The 21548-nt window shown below is 51.9% G+C and overlaps 7 protein-coding genes across 7 annotated transcripts; 3 read left to right on the top strand and 4 right to left on the bottom strand.

Moving 5' to 3' along the window:
• Positions 1-5: 5 nt before the first annotated feature.
• Positions 6-649, bottom strand: ALTATR162_LOCUS3744 (uncharacterized protein; the record flags this gene model as incomplete). The annotated part of the gene is made up of 2 exons (XM_043311352.1): positions 6-313; positions 370-649. The coding sequence occupies 2 exons, from the start codon at positions 647-649 to the stop codon at positions 6-8; spliced, it is 588 nt and encodes a 195-aa protein (XP_043167287.1).
• Positions 650-917: 268 nt separating this feature from the next.
• Positions 918-2357, top strand: ALTATR162_LOCUS3743 (uncharacterized protein; the record flags this gene model as incomplete). The annotated part of the gene is made up of 1 exon (XM_043311351.1): positions 918-2357. One exon carries the CDS (start codon positions 918-920, stop codon positions 2355-2357), a length of 1440 nt encoding a protein of 479 aa, XP_043167286.1.
• A 3403-nt stretch (positions 2358-5760) lies between these two features.
• ALTATR162_LOCUS3742 (uncharacterized protein) lies at positions 5761-8235 on the bottom strand (the record flags this gene model as incomplete). The annotated part of the gene is made up of 3 exons (XM_043311350.1): positions 5761-6270; positions 6323-7917; positions 7971-8235. 3 exons carry the CDS (start codon positions 8233-8235, stop codon positions 5761-5763), a joined length of 2370 nt encoding a protein of 789 aa, XP_043167285.1.
• A 2282-nt stretch (positions 8236-10517) lies between these two features.
• ALTATR162_LOCUS3741 (uncharacterized protein) lies at positions 10518-15079 on the top strand (the record flags this gene model as incomplete). The annotated part of the gene is made up of 11 exons (XM_043311349.1): positions 10518-10616; positions 10675-10759; positions 10811-10830; positions 10884-10919; positions 10969-11130; positions 11180-11496; positions 11543-11817; positions 11866-12403; positions 14450-14826; positions 14878-14963; positions 15014-15079. 11 exons carry the CDS (start codon positions 10518-10520, stop codon positions 15077-15079), a joined length of 2061 nt encoding a protein of 686 aa, XP_043167284.1.
• Positions 15080-15127: 48 nt separating this feature from the next.
• Positions 15128-15559, bottom strand: ALTATR162_LOCUS3740 (uncharacterized protein; the record flags this gene model as incomplete). The annotated part of the gene is made up of 1 exon (XM_043311348.1): positions 15128-15559. The coding sequence occupies one exon, from the start codon at positions 15557-15559 to the stop codon at positions 15128-15130; it is 432 nt and encodes a 143-aa protein (XP_043167283.1).
• A 291-nt stretch (positions 15560-15850) lies between these two features.
• On the top strand, positions 15851-19339 carry ALTATR162_LOCUS3739 (uncharacterized protein; the record flags this gene model as incomplete). Its single annotated transcript, XM_043311347.1, has 1 exon — positions 15851-19339. One exon carries the CDS (start codon positions 15851-15853, stop codon positions 19337-19339), a length of 3489 nt encoding a protein of 1162 aa, XP_043167282.1.
• A 406-nt stretch (positions 19340-19745) lies between these two features.
• Positions 19746-21220, bottom strand: ALTATR162_LOCUS3738 (uncharacterized protein; the record flags this gene model as incomplete). The annotated part of the gene is made up of 5 exons (XM_043311346.1): positions 19746-20352; positions 20410-20567; positions 20624-21015; positions 21072-21084; positions 21137-21220. 5 exons carry the CDS (start codon positions 21218-21220, stop codon positions 19746-19748), a joined length of 1254 nt encoding a protein of 417 aa, XP_043167281.1.
• Between the last annotated feature and the right edge of the window lie 328 nt (positions 21221-21548).

Below are 21548 nucleotides of genomic sequence, written 5' to 3'. Positions count from 1 at the left end.
ACGCTCTACAGCAATTTGAGATGCCCAGTAACCTGATCTATGACGCCTTTGGGTGCAGGCCCAATCCCCAGCACTGTCGCGCTTCCACTCGCGATTTGTGTCCGTCCCGCATCGTGGATGATGTGTGCCACCAATCCTAGGCTCAGGGCTTGCGCCTGCAACAACTCCAGTTCTTCCTCGCTCTTGACTTGTAATGCCACCTTCGCTTGTCCCATTCGTTCCCAGCGCTTTAGTAGCGTCGACTCCGGTGCGTGTCGGAGGAAGTGCTTGTAGCAGGCCAGTGTCGCGTGCCCGCATTGTGCGCCAATCTTGCCTGTTCCATGGTTAGACATTTTGCACATGGTAAATATGTGTCAGGAGTCGCAATACCTTTTGTCATGCCGAGATCGGTCCGTACTACTAGTACCATTTTGCACTCCTCATTGTGACCTGGGAATTCTGCAGGCGTGCTGTCGTCGTCCTCGTCGCTTGACTCATCTTCCGAATCTTCTGCCTTCTCTTTCTCAGATTCTTCCGGTTGGGAGACTGGGCTGCCGCCGAAGAAACCAAGTGACTTTGCTTGTCCCAGCATGTAGCCTGTTACACCAGCGAGGATGGCGCATGCGGCTGCTATGTTCGCAGTGGAGGGTTGTTGCGTAGTGTCTGCCATGTGCGCGGTTGACGATGATAGTATGCTATGTGTAGAAGACAACAGTTCTATAACAGAAGAATCTTGAGAAACTTGAGAAACAATCTATTTTGAGGAAGAATTTGGTTCAATGCGAGGGTCATGTAGTCCTATGGTTCACTTCCGCCCGCAATTGTAGAGCTAATCGTAAGGCTGAGGTCCGTGCTGGCAACATCTCGAATTTGCGGACTACCGAGCACATCGCCCATCCATCACGACGGCACCACCGCTGCCTTCGTCTTTTCACACCATGCCTCCCCGGTGCCAACTACTCTCTGGGCGCATTTCGACCCAGGGATTGGTCCTTCGCCCGGCGCAGTCTACACACCGAACCTACGCGACGTCGGAGCCCACTCCCGCAGTGAAGAACCCACTACAGCGACGACGAGGCGGTGATCTCGGCTCCCATCTTCCCAAGAACGTCATCCCGAAAGACGCATACATCCCCGCATACCCCTATGGCGACCATCAGCTGTTCAAGCAAGCCAACAAAGGTCTCTACGGCGAGCAGATGATTCGCTTCGGCAACAATGTTTCCAAAGACACCGAAACCAAGACACGACGAAATTGGAAGCCCAACGTGCTCTCCAAGAGCCTGTACTCGGTCGCATTGAAGAAGAGGATAAAGTTGCGCATCACTGCCAAGGTTCTCAAAACAATGGATCGTGAGGGGGGGCTGGACGAATATCTGCTCAAGGACAATGTGGCACGTATCAAAGAGCTTGGACCTATGGGATGGGCACTGCGATGGACTTTGATGCAGAAGCCGGAAGTCATCGAGCGGTTACGAGCAGACGCTGCTGCTCTAGGCCTAGATCAAGCCACAATTGACAAGCAATGGCCTACACCTCAAATGATGGCACAGCAAAAGGCTGCTCAGGGTACATTGATTCGAGATGTGAACTCCGGCTTTGTAGAGACAGAAGGGCAGGAGATGTGGTCTGGAGAGGAGGCCGAAGATCCAGCAATGCGATCGGAACAAGAGAAGAAACTGGAGTCCTACGCCGCCACCGAATACATCAAAGCGACCAAGGCAGCAGAACGATACTTGAGCCGAGGTGTTGTCGACAGCGTAGAGGAGGGCCTCAAGCTAGCTTTCATACGAGCCAAAGAGCGCGAAGAGGCAGCCGCTCTCCTCAAGCAAAAGTTCAACAGGAAATACCAAGAAGCAGGCTTCACAAAGGAGGACCTACAGGAAATTAGGACGAAGTTCAACCTACCCAACATCAAAGACCACACTGCCAGGAAGATCGCCTACAACCAACGGAAACGCAAAATGATCGACGAAGCTGGTGGCATCGAAGCTTGGAACGCAGCCAAAGCCGCCGCACACGTTGCCCGTGTACAAGAGGCTGGCGGTGAAGAAGCTTTCCTCGCTCAAAGAAAAGCTGAATACGCCGCACTTATAGCAGAAGCCGAGACTGCTTCTACCAACCAGGATATGGATGCCGAACGACGGAGTTATCTTGAGATGGCTATCGAGAAGGCGGATCGGGCTATCAAGGCTAAAGCTGGGAGTGGTCAAGACGACTACGTTGAGTCGATTGTGGAAGAATTCCGCAAGCAAAGTCCTGGAGGTCTGAGTGAGATTTACCACGCTTCGCAATCGGAGAGGAATGCTGGTGGTGACGCTTGGGGCGCGCTTGTTAATTCGAGTAAGAAGCCTGCGGATAGCCAGCCAAGAGTATAGTAAAGGTCGTATGATTGAGATGTTGATATGTACAAATACCGTTTGTATACCATGGAACTTTACAGATAGCGTTCAATTGACGCGTTTTCATGTGTCGCCTCGTTCACTGCTAGTTCTTCTTACGCGAGCAGGTGCGATTTCGCTTGCCATATCATTTTCTATCCATGCGTTACCGTCTGCAGCTATTAACGCCTCCTCCGACTCAACGCGTTTCATGAATACATCCGCCATAATCCCTGGCAAGGCTGACGTCGATCCTATGTTGGGTCATTGGTGCGCTTAGCTCACCGTGCCTTCTGAGGTCACAGCAAGGGGCATGCGAGGCTGTGCAGGAGCTTGTAATTTCCCAATCTCAAGTTCAGCCTGCACCACAAATGTAACCTCATTCACCTTACTGAGATTCAAATCCAACGCATCGCTCCTTGTTCTGGGTTTCCAGCTCTGTTTTGACCAAGTGGTCACTAGAAGGGCTCATCTCGAATTTCGCGATGGCCTCCAATGGCGTCGGAGAGCAATACGACGCCCTGAGTTACAGGGAATCTTACAGCCTCTTCGGACAGGGTGCTGCTGATTATAAAGAGCGCTATAACTTCCTGGGTGCACAAAAGCCTCTCATATCTACCGTGTCCTCTAAGCAGGCAGCTTCCAGCGTCGGAGACCCATTCGGCTTCTCAAAGGATGAAATGCGTACCGAGCTCTTCGAGCAGGCCAACATATACCGGAAGAAAAGACTGGAGACTATGGATCTGTCGTGTCCCTCTCCCTGCGATGACAACTCTACTCGGGCCCCACGCTTCTTTGTACTGAATCTACCTTATCTTGAATCCGGGGAAGGCGAATGGGAGGAACGACGTCAATCCAGCTCGTACTTCCGCTATATGTCGACTGATGATCCGGATGTCATAGCATTGGAGGCCGTATCAGTGACTGCGTTACCGGATGGCATATTATCATGTCGGCCGACTCTCATCAGTTGTACAGTCCTCAGCTCATGTTCGCACCTGGTCGATCTATTATGTACGCTGTTAACACAGGGCTGGGGTGGTGCAGAACTGAAGTCTTCCTTCCACACCTCGTTCCCGTTTTCACGCGTACAGATTGAAGACGTCCGAGTGGGATACGAACCTACTGTCATACCCGACTTCTTAAGTCCACCAGCGACAAAATGGGGTTCACTTTTTGACTATCAACGCATCGGTTTGATATCTTATTTGATTCGGGGACCAACGAAGGGCATAGTGCGGAAACCCACAACAAGTCCGATCGCAATCTCTGGTCATCAGGGTATCGATATCGGTCGATCACCGAAACCCAACCTGAGATCTTCAACGAGTCTAGTAACGAACTGTAGCTTAGCGTCCTTCGTCACTGCAAGATCAACTCATACCGGGCCTGCATCAATGTCGCCGAGTGAATACACACCAGTCAACACGATGGAAACCATTCGCGAGAATGAACGGCCTGCTCCTGGACTCTCTGCGCCGCTGGTAAAGCTACATAACGACTACTACACTACGCTTCGCCAACATAAATTAATACAGCCATTTGACAAAGAGCTGAACTGGTCCGGCAAGGGTCAGCACGTTACGTTTGCGACCCAAGATGTAATTCCGCTGTCATCTATATCGTATTTGGGGTCTTCTCTATCCGCCACTGTTGACAAAGTCATCTGTCGCCGGATAGCTCTTGCACGGAAGACCATGAAATGCGATCGACAATGGACTGTATCTGATGCTTTACGCGAAGTCTATCATTTACAAAATCTCCGGCACGTCCATATTGTCCAGCTAGTAGGCACATACCTCCAGAATCGCAACTTTTCGATCTTGATGTACCCAGCAGCAGATTGCCATTTGGGCACTTTTCTCGAGGAAACTACGGATGTGCAGAAAAAATGTCGTAAAGATTTCCTCGCTTCGACACTAGGCTGTCTTGCTTCGGCTGTGGCTTTCATCCATGAACGGACGACAAAACACATGGATATCAAACCCCGAAATATCCTTGTCAGATCCGACGGCCCTTGGTGGCGTATATATCTTACTGATTTTGGATTATCGCGTTCTTTCCATCCACAGGATCACAGTCAAACAGATGGGCCGACAATGCGTACACCTCGCTACTGCTCACCTGAAGTATTTAGTTATGACTCACGGGGCCGAGCTGCGGATGTCTTCTCTCTTGGATGTGTTTTCTTGGAAATCACTTGTGTCATTGCCAATATAGACCTTCTGGACTTTATTGACGCACGACGGGGCGATGGCGACGACATATCATTCCACGCAAACTTGGATAGGGTAGTAAAGTGGGCTCGTACTTTTCTACGCTCGTCGCTTCTCCGGTCGCAAGGTTCCAAAGGCGAGGCTCGCGCATTTGAGATGGTTATCGGCATGCAGATCAATATGGTCAGTCGAGAGCCTAGTGTGAGGCCAACAGCAGCAGAGGTTCGCAGCCGCCTTGCCCGCTTTCCTCTATCCGCGTTCTCGCCCACCACCTGCTGTGCTTCGCCTCCAGAGCCGTACGAGGTATATGAGCAGAAGTAGCCGATTTTGCAAAGCTCTGCAGCGAGATAGGGCAGGGGATCGATAGTATGAGCCGTTGGTAATGAGTTAGTAATGTCATTTTTCCCTCAGTACAGAGTGTAATGGGGTATCCTAATTCATGTCATGTACACACCATATTCTATCCAACAACTTAAAAAGCTTCCGAATGACCGAAAGAAGTCTTGAACCGTGAAATGAGATAACAACTATTGTCGCTAAAGAATAGGCATTGTCAGGACAGTGTTGGGGAGCAAGGAGACGCGAAGGAACTTAAGGCATGAGCAGATGTGATGATCCTATACAAACACGCACTTATCTCGACTCTCTCACATGGCGCGACAAAAGACATAGCAATGAAGTCATAACGTCTTAAATTCCGTATAAAAATGAATCTCCCCTCTCCATCTCGCCTATGCACTTGATCAGAGCACGTATAAATCATTTGGTCCTTACTTTCCTCAAGCGTCGAAAGAGGCTCAACGAGGCACTTCTTTCCTTGCTTCTTCGCTGCGTTCTATACAGCTACACTTCCGCCACCGTCGATAATGTACAAGAACGAATTATGTTAACCTACTATACATGGTAGGTAAGAAAAGCAAAAAGCAAAGATATGCCCAAACGCCGGCGAGGAAGTGAGAATCAGCAGCAAGAAAGATATCCGCCCGAGTTTGAAATGGGGTAACAATGTTGGAGATCAAACGCCAAGAGGGACAAGACTGGTCAAAGCCAACAGTTCGATGTGGGAATCGATAGACAGATAAAACGCCGCGCTATACAAGAGATAGAGATGCGAGAAGGTTGCGAGGAGAACGGGCAACAGAGGCAACGCTAGACGAGGAAGGCAAGGAACAAGCGATGAGAAACTAGTTTCCTGCCTTCATCCTCTTGTTACCTCCCACTCTTGGGCTTTGCTTGACCTTTTGCGCGCCGTTCATCTCGCCGCCACCATCATCCGTGTCCATCTTTACTGTGCTCCGCCGCCGCTTGTTGTTCATCATGTTTGGAGATGTGTTCACGCTCATGGTGTGTGAGCTTGTGCTCTGTTGCTTCATCATAGGCTGGGAGTTGGGCGAGGGTGTATGTTGGAAGTGAGGCGAACCACCCATTGATCCATTAGGAAGTAGGGAGTTTTGCATCGCGGGTGACATGAACATTTGAGGTTGACCTGGCCCGCCTGGTCGAGGGCCAGGTTGCATATTAGGTTGCATGCTTTGTCCTTGTGGGCCTTGGTTGGGGTGATGAGGACCTTGTTGAGCAGCCTGAGTATTTGACATGTTGTTGTTCCATGACTCTAGAGCTTCGCTTGGCTTCATGTGGGGGTTCTCGAGGTAATGTACCATCAAGCTTGTCATGTGGTTCATTGGTTCGTAGATCTAGGCTTGTCAGTGTCAATGCCGATGAGGAAAATGTGGAGTAGATTCTTACCTCGAGATAAGCCTGCAAGCCGTGAGGCAAACCATAGTCTGTAGTACTAGCGCTGGGCAGTTTGGTGATTGGAAGGTACGCCTCCGGTGGCTCTGGTATCCCTCGTTGCTGCTGTGCCTGCTTCTTGTTTTTCATCCGCGGCGACTGATTTGGGTTCAGTTGATTTGGCGATGGCTGAACGAACTTTTGCTTCAAGGTATTGAGCGGTATGAATTGTTCGTGACCTAAGCCGTCGAACAGCAACCACTCCAGCTTGTCCGAGCCAGACCAGAACGCGGTCAACTTGCCTTGGTAGACAACCTGACAAGAATTTTTATATGTGTATATGAACTTTGCTCGCTCACAAGTTACTTTCAACTCAGCACCCGAGACCTTCTCGGTCGCTCCGTCCAGGGTAATTTGTAAGTTGGCGACGTCGGTGTTGAAGAGCGTGTAGAAGTATCGCGGTAGGGCAGCATACACAATTTCGAATTGCTTAGATCTCTCCGTACTTGAGGAGCAGACGATGTGGACGAAGGATCCAGACTCGGCGAAGAATCTATCCACAAAGGCCTGCCACCACTCAATATTGTTGTTTGTACTGCTGAAGTTCCCTATTTGCTCCACAAAATTCAATAGCTTGAGGGTTCCTTGGCCTGAAGACACAGCTTGACCTTGTTTCTGCTGTATCATTGCCATTTGACGAGCTTGGTTTTGGGCAGCGTTTGCTTGAGCATGGGCTTGGGCCTGCGCTTGTTGTACTAGTGCTGGATTCCGTTGTTGCATCTGGTTCTGAGCCTGTTGGTTTGGTTGTTGAGGTAGGTTGGGCGGCTGAGCTGGAACAGGCGTCTGTTGTTGTGGCACTGGACCTGACTGTGGCGGTTGCTGTTGGGATGCTTGTTGCTGCTGTTGCTGCGCTTGCTGTTGTGCCTGCTGTGCCTGTTGCTGCTGCTGCTGCTGTTGTTGTTGTTGCTGTTGTGCCTGCTGTTGTGCCTGCTGTTGTTGCTGTTGCTGCTGTTGTGCCTGCTGCTGCTGCTGCTGCTGCTGCTGTTGTTGTTGTTGTTGTTGTTGTTGCTGCTGTTGCTGCTGCGGTGGTGGCGGCTGTGGTTGTTGTTGAGGTGTGGGTTGAGGAGCTGGCGAAGACTGTCCTTGATGACTCCCTATCGCGGATGGAGGACGAAGAGGCCCTTGCTGGGTCTGGGTGGTTGGCGGCGGTCCCTGATTCCCCGGCTGGCTGTGGTTGCTCGACTGAGACTGGGCATGTTGCATAGCAATCGCCTGCTGCTGAGCCTGCATTTGGTGGTGTTGTTGTTGAGCGTGTTGTTGTGCTGCGTGAGCCATGGCAGCCTGCTGTTGCGGGCCACCGGGTTGTTGACCACCCATCTGCTGCTGTTGCTGGAGCAAGTGAGGAGGAAGATTAACGTAAGGTCCTTGTCCCATCTGTCCATTTCTCATTGCTTGCAATTGTTGTGCTTGTGCCTGGTTCAAGTTTGCCATGGGGTTGGGGAAACCCATTCCCATGCCGCCCTGTTGGTGGGCAAGCATGGCCTGTTGTTGCTGCCGGTGCATGAAAGCTTGCTGGGCAGTCCTTTGCTGTTGCATCATGGCAGGGTTCACTATTACCTCTGTCAGTCGTTTCTCTGCCACTGTATAATGCAGTGTTACTCACTCATCTGATGCTGCGGTTGCTGCTGGAACATGTGCTGCTGGGGCTGTAGGTGAGAGAGGGCATGCGCATTGGCACCCATGCCTGGCTGCATACCCATCATGGGTCCTGCCTGACTGACGGGGCCATTGGGGCCAGAGACATGCTGCATGCCTGGCGGCATTCCGTGCTGTCCTGGGTTTGGGCCTGGGCCACCCATACCCGGGTGCGCATGCTGCATGCCTTGAGGAGGCATGCCGCCATTGTGTGGATAGCTGGTTGTCATCATCTTGCTGGCTCTTCAGTACGGGCTGTGGCCTCGCAGTTGCACAATGGTATCAGGTAGGTGCAATGCGACAGTTGTCGAAATTGGAAGACAGGTCCGTGTAATGCGAAGAGCGACCGAGTCGGCGACGAGATGGGTGAAGCAATGCTATCGCTTCCAAGTCATACGTGCTCGGAACTTCGCGTCAAGACCAGTAGGGAGGGAGTGTTTCAGGTGGTTGCGACGAAATGTCGAAATATGGTCCCGATCTGGCCGATGGGGGAGGCTGATAAATAGCCCGCGCAGGCGTCGCGATGGGCACGATGGAGGCTGACAGCCGGCACTTGGCGAGCACTTGAAATAGGGCGGAGAGTCAAGTAAGGTGTCGCGCAAGGTGCAGCGCGATACTCACAAGGGTGTCGAGGTGGTGATGAGGTGTGCAGCCACGTCTGGCGCGGTGTCGTGTCGGGTGATATCGTGTCGCATCCGTCCCGCCAGCAGAGCGGTGGAGTAGGGACGAGAGAGAGGCCGTCCGAAGGCTGCGAAGGCGATGCGGCGAAGCTGTCTAGAGACGCGGTGTTATGCGACGATGGGTCCGGTGCGAGTTTAAATCCAGGGCCAGGGACGATGCCAGGGACGCGGGCGTCGAGTGGTGGAGTTCTGGCGTGGTGAGAGGTGATGGGCGCATGGCCCTCTCCGAAGATCAGCGCTGGTTAGGGGGCCGTTTCGGTATCGCGCGAAAAGCTGCGTGGCTGGGCAGAACCCAATCTATCCGGACTCCAGCTCACTCTCAATATGCACCGGCACTGCAGGGAAACAACGCGTTGGGTTAATCTTCAGTCGTATCGGACTTGAAAGGGCGCACACTGAAGTCTTTTGCTGCCGTGATGCCTTGCTTTCTGGTCGCTGCTGCTCTGATGACGATTCCAAATAATCCCGCTTGCCCGTTCGGGGGTACACGTGATGCGAGAAATCTTGGCACGCTAATTCGGCGCTGTACTTTTCTTCGACTGCGACACTGGTTTTCTCTCGACAATAAACTCAATCCGCATGCCGTGATGGACAGGCGAACAACCACTGGCTTCGGACTGCTTCAAGCAATACCATGAAAGTCCGAAGCCAGCCATTCCCACAACGTAAGTCTACTCCTTTTTTCTTTGCTTTTCTTTGGAAAGATTATACCCTCAGCAACTTCTTTTCCTTACCGATTCGACCTTGAAGAAACCAGCGCTGTTCGGTTGCCCTTCGCCGGGCGACTGCTACTTGCCAGTACTGTCGTATGACCTTCGTCACTAGTCTTGAATTTTCTGATTATGTTCGCATGTCAGACGGCTAACATTCAAGTACAGTAATCTTCGCTTACTCTGATCGGCGCGTGCCCTTTCTCAGTCTTGTCGCCCAGCCTGGCATCGCATCGCATCGCATCGGGATTTTCGCAACACTATACCAGGCTCGTAAGGAGTGCGTCGGTGCATCTGCATGCAATGCACGCTTGAACAGCTTCGCTGCGCAAAAGCATGCGTATATACATGCCTTGATGGACAGCTAACACCAGTTGCACGGCACGTCTGCTATGAACAAAGGTTAGTTTCTACATTTCTTCACATTTCTTCCCCTTTATGATGAAACATTTCCACATTCGCAGTTTCCACGCTAGCCATCAATTGAACCTACAACCGATGGACAATGAGCGCGAATACCTTCCTTGGATGTCTGATCCCTCTACAAACTTTGTTCTGTTATTGCTGAGATTTCTGCTGTGCAATTACTGACGAGTCAACAGGTACACGATGTTCGTCTCACTGAAGCTTGGGAATCTGATGGGTGCTTACTGCCTGTGGTAAGGATAGTACAGGTCTTTATGTAGCTCGGAAATATAATCAGCATGTTGCGAAACCACTTCTACGATGCTCTTCAGTTCATTTATCCCACACATGTGCACTATGCTGATCCTTGTTCCAAGCTCAGTGTTACCTTGCTAATGTTTGCATTAATTTAAGAACCTGCTTTCATCATCTAACACAATAACGACGCCTCGATCGGTTGTTCGTGTTGATATATGTGCGCAGCAGAGGTCGATGAATGTGACTGTCGCGACGGTGAAGCGCCAAGACCCAGCTACCAGAGCCCAGCGTCATCTGTCGCATACAACGCTAAGGCATCCTGGTCAGAGCTTCCCCAACCCACTTGGACGGCCGACCTCTAACTTCGTCACCCAACGATCTTCGAGGCTACAGACCGACCGCGGCCCTCGATCTAATTCCGAGCGATACTATACCTCCCCCGAACCGCTCACTACCGCCACGATGCCTGAAGTTGTGGACCCCCGCATGATTTCGGTGACGCCTAGGATACGATACAACACTATCGGCGGCGTCAACGGTCCATTGGTTATTCTCGACAATGTGCGTAGCCTGAAGACATGAGAAGGAGTGCGAGGAAGCTTATACATGTGGTGGATAGGTCAAATTCCCGCGATACAACGAGATTGTCTCCCTGACTCTGCCCGATGGCACTGAGCGCTCTGGTCAGGTCCTTGAAGCTCGAGGTAAGCTGCTCCGACTCAGATAATATAGTCCGACACTGACACAAGCTGCAGGCAACCGCGCCGTCGTCCAGGTAAATTCCGACACCCCCAGGTTCTGCGACAGCTCCATCTAATCGTGACATAGGTCTTTGAAGGCACATCTGGTATCGATGTCAAGAAGGTACTTGGAACCCAACGCCCAGCAAGAGAACTACCTCTGACAGTTGCAGACCAAAGTTGAGTTCACTGGACACAGCTTGAAGCTCGGTGTGTCTGAGGACATGTTGGGCCGTATCTTCGATGGTTCAGGAAAGCCCATCGACAAGGGCCCCAAGGTGCTCGCCGAAGACTACCTTGACATCAACGGTAGTCCCATCAACCCATACTCGCGAGTATGTACTCATCTCGACTCCTCTTGGTCATGCGACTTACTGTGAGTAGGTCTACCCCGAGGAAATGATTTCCACCGGTATCTCCGCTATCGACACGATGAACTCGATCGCCCGTGGCCAAAAGATTCCCATCTTCTCCTCGTCCGGTCTACCCCACAACGAAATCGCCGCGCAGATTTGCAGACAGGCTGGTCTTGTCGGAAAGCCTTCCAAGGGTGTACACGATGACCACGACGACAACTTCTCCATCGTCTTCGGTGCCATGGGTGTCAACTTGGAGACCAGTCGCTTCTTCACACGCGACTTCGAGGAGAACGGCAGTATGGAGCGTGTCACCCTGTTCCTGAACTTGGCAAACGACCCTACGTAAGTCAAACGCACATGCGCTGCTATTCCAGCTAACCCAGTGTAGTATCGAGCGTATCATTACTCCCCGTCTCGCCCTTACAACAGCCGAATACTACGCCTACCAGCTCGAGAAGCACGTCTTGGTCATTCTCACCGACTTGTCTTCCTACTGCGATGCGCTACGTGAGGTCTCCGCTGCCCGAGAAGAAGTGCCCGGTCGTCGTGGTTACCCTGGTTACATGTACACGGATTTGTCTACCATTTACGAGCGTGCTGGACGTGTTGAGGGCCGTAACGGATCGATCACTCAAATCCCCATTCTGACTATGCCTAACGACGGTAAGTCCTGACTTGTCTACCATTACTGCCACATGCTAATTCCACCAGATATCACGCATCCCATTCCTGATCTGACTGGTTACATTACGGAAGGTCAAATCTTCATTGACCGTCAACTCGACAACAAGGGTATCTACCCTCCGATCAACGTCCTTCCATCCCTCTCTCGTCTCATGAAGTCTGCTATCGGTGAAGGCCGCACACGGAAAGACCATGGCGATGTTTCCAACCAGCTGTATGCGAAGTACGCCATTGGTCGTGACGCCGCCGCCATGAAGGCAGTCGTCGGAGAGGAGGCCTTGTCCTCAGAAGACAAGCTGTCGCTCGAGTTCCTCGAGAAGTTCGAGCGCTCTTTCATCGCCCAGGGTGCTTACGAGTCCCGCTCCATCCACGAATCTCTCGACCTTGCCTGGTCGCTGCTTCGTATCTATCCTAAGGAACTCCTCAACCGTATCCCAGCCAAGGTTCTCGACCAGTACTACCAGAGGAGTCGGGGCGGTGACGATGGTGAGAAGAAGAAGGGCAGCAAGGATACCAGGGACAACTCGGGTGAGAACGGCCAGCAGGGCGAGAACTTGATTGACGTGTAAGCAAGATACGTAGAGTGTGTGTGTTTGGGCTTGAGGATGGACTGCTTCTATGGCCATGTTCACTGAGCGGAATGTGGGTAGAGATACTGCATTGAGTATATATGAATTTGCCAAATCTTTAATCTGATGCGCTCTTTGTTCTGTACGATGTGATGTTAATTTGATTACTACAGTGCGTACATTGCTTCGCTCAATGATGTGGTGGTTGATAGACTATGCTGATGCCATCAGTCGTCCATGTTCATGATACTCTCGCATATGTTATGCGCATATTACACTTTTGTCGACTTACACTACTGTATTGCTGTATACTGAACAATTCCTCATGGTTTCTAGTTGACAGTGTGTCAGTTCGATGCATCGCCGTGATGCTTACTGAAGAGCTATATTCAAAGAACATGTCTATCATCACATCACGCTCTATTGTACATGACTTGCATAGCTGCATACCATCACCTGCAACAGTACCTAGGTACTCGCCGCACCACACTATACCAGAGTGAGAAAGCTACACTCCAATCCATTCTAGATAGTCTGTTCTATCTAGTGTAAAGTTTGTTACTTACCCCTACAACACAGCTAGTAACACTTGAACTAGTTGCCATGTCTTCCACGTATGGAACCTGATCGTAGTAGGTTTCGACAAGTCCATCGTGCTCATATAGCATGATTGAGTGACACTGAGGCATGTTGGATGGCCGCTTGCGAGACTGCCAGCCAGTGCAGGCTTTGATGCGTTAGTCACAACTTTTGCTGACTTGCAGTGCTCAGAGATTGTGTTTGTCGAGGGCATATAGGGATTCTAACCTCTCTATAGCATTGCTACTGGGTACTTACATCGACTTCACGTCAGGTCCACGATACTATCAGGCCTAATTCAGAAGCCTACAACAATATCGACGTCTGCAATCACAAGAACAATAGGTCAGTCTGAAGTCTACAATGCGCTCCCCAGCATCCAATATGTTGTATCTCTAGCGTTGTCGATGCGTAGACCAGATTTTGCACGCTCACTTCGACTTGCACGTTCACCTCACCCTTGCGCTTCACTCCCGCACCATCCCATCTCCCTTCAACACGTAAACAGTACAAACGCTTTTGTTATGATGCCACGTGAAAATTTGCCTTGTTATGATATGACGCTTGTTGGACTTTTGAACCTCACCAGCAACAACAGCCCCTACCGTCTGCATCCGCCTCCCAATTTTTTGCTGTTGTTGCCGTTGACGCTCTGCTTGCTGCCTCCTACCTCCTCTGCTCTCTGATTCCTACTCCCTGCTGCCGTCGTTGTTGTCTCCCCGCGAGCTTTCTTGCTCGCTGCCATGGCCGCGATGCCGCCGTTTCCTCTGGCCCCAGTGGGACCAAAGGCGTATACGTCGACGATGTAAGTGCTAATTTCTCCGTTTCTTTTCTTCAAGCGTTGCTTTGTAGGGTGTGTGCGGGCTTCGCTGGAACAAGGTAGGTGGGAGAGTAAGGGAATGGACAGTCATGAGAAGCCGCAAAGAGATGGACTTGAAGCTCAAGCGCAATGGGTCGCTTTGAAATGGATGAAGAAAGAAGAAACAGTAAGTTTTCCTTCCCAAGTTGAAAGACACAGGACCAACAAGTAGGGTGATGCTCGTTGGAGCCGAAATGGGTAAGGATTCGATATTTGCTCCCCGACTTCACCTATATGGCCACAGATTCCAGATCAAGACGGCTATATAGCGGCCTGGACCCCCTCACCTCAAAGCTGCATACACACGCCTGACAGAAGGATACAAATGTCCATCCAAAAGAAGACAGCCCAAGTTCGACTTTGTGTCGACCTACAACGAGACAGTCTTTCTTAAGATTGAGATAACACAAGAGCCAGGATACCGTGAGCGTTCAGTGTAGCTACTGCGGCATACTACAAGGCTCCATGTAGCTATCACGCCTACGCAAGGTTTGGCTCAGAGTGTCGTGGAGCCCGTGTGTAGACTTCGGACGTGGGCTAGATGGAAGCTACATTCGAGGTTAAGCATAATCGAAGAGTATATATGCTAATCTAACCCGTATAGAGGAGCACCAGGCAAGATCTGGTTTCATCCCAAAATCCCCCTCGTGGACCAGGTGGGGATCCGCAACGATATACGAAATCGTTGGGACCGCACCTCGGTGGTCGAGCAGTTCGCCTTTGGGCTGTGGAATGAGTTCTTTCTCCCGCCAGGAGCCACGGGCACCCTGGCGTTGGTGACTAAGAGCTGGCATCAATGGGAGATGCCTCACTTCACGGTCGCTCTGGTGTTTCTGTTCGGCACCACGAGAAGGACCCAGCACTGGGCCACAGCCCATGTGTATTTGGATTTCTCGGAGTCCGTATGCACGGTGATGGATGGGGCGCGGAGGTGCTGGGTCAAGGAGCTATGGGCTGAGGACTGGCAGGTTTGGGACGTAAGTACTCCTTGTTACCTGAACACCGTTTAGCAAGCTGACTAACTTTGGCAAGGCGAGAGGAGAGAGACCGGCGCACATACACAGACCGCCGAGGGCGCCGAGGGGGGAATTTCCCCCCCTCTATCCGCCGGAATGGAGGTACGTCTTTCCCCATGTTCGTACAAGAGAACTCCAGTCGCCTACTCCAGTCCCTTCTCAACGATGTTGCCACAATTCGCTTGATGGTTCCTTCGCAGATCAAGCCATTGTATTAACTCTTCTTCATTTCCACATGCTAATCCTCTTCAACTACAGCCCAGAGGCTAGTCGCGATCGTCTCTCCGTTCTCGAGTTTCTCCCGCAGCGACAAGACCGGTGGGACCCCGATCTTCGGTATGTGTATAGAACCCCCCAAATATCCCCCACATCCTCTTCCTCAATCCCTCAAACGGCTGCTCGCCCGGCCTTGGATTCATAGGGTCCTGTCGGAAGTCGTGGAACAAGACACCATAGACGAGGATGAAACTGATCAGACTCCACTGCACCACCTTCGTCCACTTGTTCCATTCCGGCCGTATCGACTTCGCCTTGATGCGTCGCTTGAACTTGCGCTCGAACCGGAACTGCTGCTTGTCCGTCAGGGCGCGCAGGTTCGGCGGCCACTTTTTCTTGGCTGGGTACTTGTTGCGCGCGAAGTCGAAAGGTGGCAGTGTGTTCTCGTGGCGGCCGAGGAGGCGGTTGAAGAGACGCAGCATGGTCGCTGGCTGTGTCTGTTCGACGACGGCGATAGAGCGGCTTGTTTGGCTGGTCGATTCGCGGTGTTGTTCCTTGAGGATACTTGACTGACGTTCTTTACAGTTGAGGCACAGACCAGATTGCCCCACAATTCCGCGCACCGAAATCGACGAAAAAAGTTGTGACTAACCCGCCAAAGCCCGCACTGGCCACCATCCTCCTCGATACACCCCTCATATCCACAAACTTTTGTTCTCGCGTTCTTTACGCCCTCTTTTTACGACCGTTCTTCGCTTTCTGGAATTGTCGTGATGGCGGAGGCCACAAAACTCAGCGATGCGCCAAAGAGCGCCGTCGCTGCAACCTTGGAACAACTCAAGCCGCAAGAGGCTGAGTCAAAGACACTGAAGATTGAGAACACCGACAAGCGTGACACTTTGATCGCAGAAGAGAAGAAGTACCAGAAATCATGGGAAGAGCAGGGAGTTTTCAACCCAGACGCCCCATCTCTCGAGGAAGAACCCTTTGACACCACCACACCCGATCAACTCCACGAAAAGTACCCCAAGTGGTTCGGTTGCTTTGCTTATCCTTACATGAACGGCACCTTACATGCTGGACATGGCTTCACCGCTAGTAAAGTCGAGTTTACCGCAGGTTTTAGAAGGATGACTGGCGCTCGCGCTCTCTTCCCGTTGGGTTACCATGTGACTGGTATGCCTATCAAGGCGTGCGCAGACAAGCTGGTTCGAGAGGTTGAGATGTTCGGACAGAACTTCGAACGTTGCCCTGTCGAAGATGTTGTCGACACTTCCGTACCAGAGCCGCCAGCCCCAACACAGGCCGAGACCAAGACCGACATCACCAAGTTCAAGGCTCAGAAAGGCAAGGCAGCCGCCAAGACCGTCAAGACGAAGTACCAGTTCCAGATCATGCTTGCTCAAGGCATTCCCCTTGAAGAGATTCATAAGTTCTCAGACCCTTACCACTGGATCGAGTTCTTCCCCCCACTTGCTAAGAAGGACCTCACAGCATTCGGAGCCAGGATAGACTGGAGACGTCAGTTCGTCACCACCGATGCCAACCCCTACTACGACAACTTTGTCGCCTGGCAGATGCGCCGCCTGAAAGCCATGGGAAAGATCATCTTTGCCAAGCGCTACACTGTATACAGTCCGAAGGATGGCCAAGCATGCATGGATCACGACAGACAGTCAGGAGAAGGTATCACCGTCCAGGAGTACACCGCGCTTAAGATGAAAGTAGTGAAGTGGGCGGAGTCCGCCAAGGCACATGCTGGCGCCATTCCTGAAGGTGCTTCTTGCTACTTTGTCCCAGCCACGCTTCGCCCCGAAACAATGTACGGCCAGACCTCATGTTTCGTGGGTCCTGCGATCAACTACTCCTTGGTCAAGATCACCGACAACGAATACTACGTCCTCAGTGAGAGAGCTGCAAGGAACATGGCATACCAAGGCACCACTGCCAAGTGGGGTGAGTACTCTATCGTCGCTACCTTCCCTGGTAAGGATGTTGTTGGCACAGTCGTCAACGCCCCTCTTTCCGTCCACAAGGATGTCTACATTCTCCCCATGGAGACAGTCAAAGACACCAAGGGTACCGCAGTTGTCACATGTGTGCCATCAGACTCACCGGACGATTACATCACTTCTTTTGATCTCGCCAAGAAGGCCGAATACTACGGCATCCAGAAGGAGTGGGTCAAGTTTGACGATCTCCTGCCCATTATTGAAACCCCCTCTTACGGTAACCTCACGGCGAAACACTTGGTGGAGCAGATGAAGATCCAATCACCCAAGGACTCTGCGAAGCTTGCCGACGCCAAGGAGAAAGCTTACAAGGAAGGATTCTACAAGGGCAAGATGGTACACGGTGACTTCAGCGGAAAGACTGTAGAAGAAGCCAAGCCGCTGGTTCGCAAGCAGCTCATCGACTCCGGCGACGCCTTCCCTTACGCCGAACCCGACGGCAAGGTCATCAGCCGAAGTGGTGACGATTGCGTTGCAGCTCTTCTTGACCAGTGGTATATGAACTACGGCACAGCAGCGAACGGCGGTGACGGTGAATGGGCCGAGAAGGTCCGCTCACATATCGAGGGCGAACTCAACCTCTACTACCCTGAGGCAAAGAACCAGTTCTTGCGAGTTGTCGACTGGCTGAGCATCTGGGCATGTGCTCGTTCTTACGGTCTCGGAACCAAGGTACCCTGGGATCCAAGCGTGATGGTTGAGAGTTTGTCAGACAGCACAATCTACCAAGCATACTACTCATTCGCCCACCTGCTGCACAAGGACATGTTTGGAAAGGAGCCTGGACCTCTCGGCGTTAAGCCTGATCAGCTCACTGACGAAGCTTGGGATTACGTATTTGCTCTCCGCGACCGATCCGATCTCCCGCAGTCCGACATCCCCGCCAAGACTCTACAAACCATGCGACGACACTTCGACTACTGGTACCCTCTTGATATGCGTACCAGTGGCAAGGATCTCATCCAGAACCATCTGACCTTCAACCTCTACGTACACACCGCCATCTTCCCGAAGGAGAACTGGCCTCGCAGCTTCCGCGTGAATGGACATTTGCTCCTGAACGGCGACAAGATGAGCAAATCTACAGGAAATTTCCTAACCATCGCTGGTGCTGTCGAGAAGTTTGGTGCAGACGCTACCCGTATTGCCCTTGCTGACGCAGGAGACGAGATCTCAGACGCCAACTTCGAAGAGTCAGTCGCGAACAGCAACATTCTGAAGCTGTTTGAGCTCCGCAAGTGGTGTGAGGAATTGGTGAACGAAGCCATCTACGTCCCCGATGCGGCGTCATACATGCAGAAGAGACAGGAAGCGAAGGTCAAGAACCCGGATGTGATCCAACGACAGAGCGGCAGCGAGCGTCTTCTCTTCGATAACATGTTCGACAACGAGATGAACTTCCTGATTCACGAGGCGTTCGGACACTATTCCAACACATCCTACAAGCTAGCCCTCAAGTCTGGATTCTATGACTTCACCAGCGCGCGTGACTTCTACCGTGAGGCTACCAAGGCTGCAGGCATTGGTATGCACCAGGACCTAGTCAAGAAGTTCGTCGAGCTCCAGGCCCTCCTCCTTACACCCATCGCGCCTCACTGGGCAGAATACATCTGGCTCGAGGTGCTCAAGAACAAGGAGACCGTCCAGAAAGCACTCTGGCCCAAGGTCCCAGAGCCCAACGCTTCCCTCACAGCCGCCCGAGAGTTTGTCCGAACCACACAGACAAACATCACATCAGCAGAGGGCAACGCCATTAAGAAGCTATCAAAGGGCAAAGCCGCCACTTTCGACCCCAAGAAGGAGAAGAAGATCAGTATCTTCGCTGCGAAAGAATGGCCTGCTTGGCAAAAGAAGTACATCGACATGCTTCGCGACGCCGAAACCATCGACATCAAGGCCATCAGCAAGTCCATCGACAAGTCCGAATCCAAGAAAGCCATGCCTTTCATCAACGGCCTCAAGCGCCGTCTCGATAACGGCGAGCCCAAGGATGTCGTTCTGAACCGCGAACTCGCTTTCGATGAGCTGGACACTCTGCGCGCTATGGTACCCGGATTGAAGCAAACGATTCAGAAGTGTGTAGACGTTGAGATCATCACTGTTACGGAGGGTGGCAAGGACGGTACGGTGATTAAGGAGGATGGCAGCCAGGGTGATGCCCGATCAGATCTTCCACCGCAGGCTGCTACCGCTGAGCCAGGAAGCCCGAGCTTCGCTTTCGAGAACGTCGAGAACATGCCTGTGCGATAGAAGGATGGATATGTACGGTAGCTGACATGGGCAAAAGGTGGGATAGATTCTGGGTATTGGATTGGGGCTGGCTTGGGATTTCACGAAACGACATGACATGATTGATGTGGACGGACGGATGGTATAAACAAGTCGAATACTTGTAAATAGACGTCGTAAGACATGCCCTTTGAAAGCTTGACGAAAGATAAGCCATACCAATACCAGACGACACTGCACCCACCTCATCGATGTTTTACGAGCTGTGTGATGTATGGGTCTCTTATCGATGTGATACGAGGGTCGCCCATCGATCCGATACTTTGTTGTGAAATTTGACTCCAATACTTTCGATACTTTTGTTCCGGCATTACATCTATCTAGTAGCCCAAGTCTTCAGGCAGTCTATCGGGTACACAAACACAATCTACAACTTCGCCCTCGCTTCATCCACCCTGTTACCCTGCTTATCAAAGAAGATCTTCTTCCCATTCCTCAAGCTATCCTGCAGCGCCACACCAATCTTGACTGCCTCCATCGAACTCTGTAAATCAATGGGAACATCCTTACCCTCCAGTACGGCATCAGTGAATTGCCTCGCCTCCTCCACAAACGCCTGCTCAAACCGCTCATAGTAGTTCTGCGGAATATCCCTATGAATACCCGTGCTAATATGGCTCTCGAGCAATCCCGTGGTTGGGTTTGAGTTGACGGCCAACTTGCCCTTTGTACCGATAATCTCCGTCATGTCGTGTTGGCCGGGGGCGTTCATGCGCGAACTGTAAAAGTATGCGATTTGGCCCGAGTGGAATTCTACAACGCCGACGCCGTTGTCGACGTCGCCGTGTTTGGCTAGGTCGGGCTCGAGCGCTGTGACGCCGACGGCCATGACAGACTTTACGGCGGGGAGGTTCTTGCCCTTTGATTCGGCGGAGAAGTACCAGAGGGCTAGGTCGATGTCGTGGATGTTGCAGTCGACGAATATGCCGCCTGAGAACTCAGCGTAGGCGACGAAGAAACCGGAGGGGTCATATCTGGGGAGTGGAGTGTTAGTTGTTGTTCTTGTGTGAGGGAGTCTGGGTATTGCTTACTTGTCGCAAGTTTGTGATCGCAGGATTGTGGGACGACCGATGTCGCCGTTGAGAGTCATGTTATAGGCATTGACGTAAGAAGCGTCGAATCGGCGGGAGAAACCACACATGACTTTGACGTGGGGGTTGCGCTTCGCGGTGTCGAGGACTTGGTGGACCTAGGTACTCTGATCAGTCGTAGGTCTTCAGGATGAGAGTGCAACGAGATACGTACCACATCCAGTTTGGTGCTGAGCGGCTTCTCACACAATACGTGCTTTCCAGCCTCGATCGCCTTGATCGTCTGCTCGGCGTGTGCTGTGGTGACGGTAGCCACACAGACAGCCTCAAGACCCTCATGCTTCAGCATCTCGTCATAATCGGTATAGATCTTGACACCCCATGGCTCAAGGTTCTCCTTTGCCCACGCAATCTCGTTTTCAGCTGGTGTGAAAGCCGCTACGAGTTCAGCTTTGGGTGTGCGGTGGAGGAAATGGTTGGCATGGCGAGCGCCCATGCGGCCAAGCCCTGAGACGGCAACGCGGAGTCTACGAATCGCTGGTGCCATTGTGAAGGATTTGTTAGGATGGAAGGAGGTAATTGGAGAATTGGCAGTCTGAAGGAGCTCTAGAGTATTCAGTGAGACTCGGAGCGAGGAGATATATGGTGGATTGAGCACCTACGGGAATACACCGACTTTCAATCGCCAGAAGATATGCTTGGTCAAAGCTCCTCTCAGGGTCCAGACTAGGCTCGAAGTCGCGACAGCAGCTCTTCGTTCACGCCCAGTCTCCGAGTTTTGTCCCTGTCGACCGTGTAAACGAATATCCATGACTACATCCAGAAGTCGATTATCATGCTTCCCCAGTACACGCCCCAGATTATGCGGCAAACTTGCCTACGCTGAGCAGCATTTGCTATGTTTGGAACGGATCATCGGCACGAGCATTGTGACGATAACATACGGAACGCGGAAACCCTGTGGAGAAGTGCATATTGTGTTGAAGAAAAGTGTGGGGAACACGTGGAGTCGCATCGCGCCAGGCACGCATCTCGGAGTTGGCGAATGGGGAAAATCTCCTCTTTCGAACAGCTAGGGCGAAATTGCCCCCGCGAAAAATCCGTGGCTTGCGTCACGCAGCCGTTCACTAAGCTGGGGC

This window comes from Alternaria atra (assembly GCF_907166805.1).
Source record: "Alternaria atra isolate CS162 genome assembly, contig: 23, whole genome shotgun sequence".
Lineage (NCBI taxonomy): Eukaryota > Fungi > Ascomycota > Dothideomycetes > Pleosporales > Pleosporaceae > Alternaria > Alternaria atra.
Note: the sequence above shows the minus strand (reverse complement) of the source record. Positions and strands in the feature narration are given on the sequence as shown.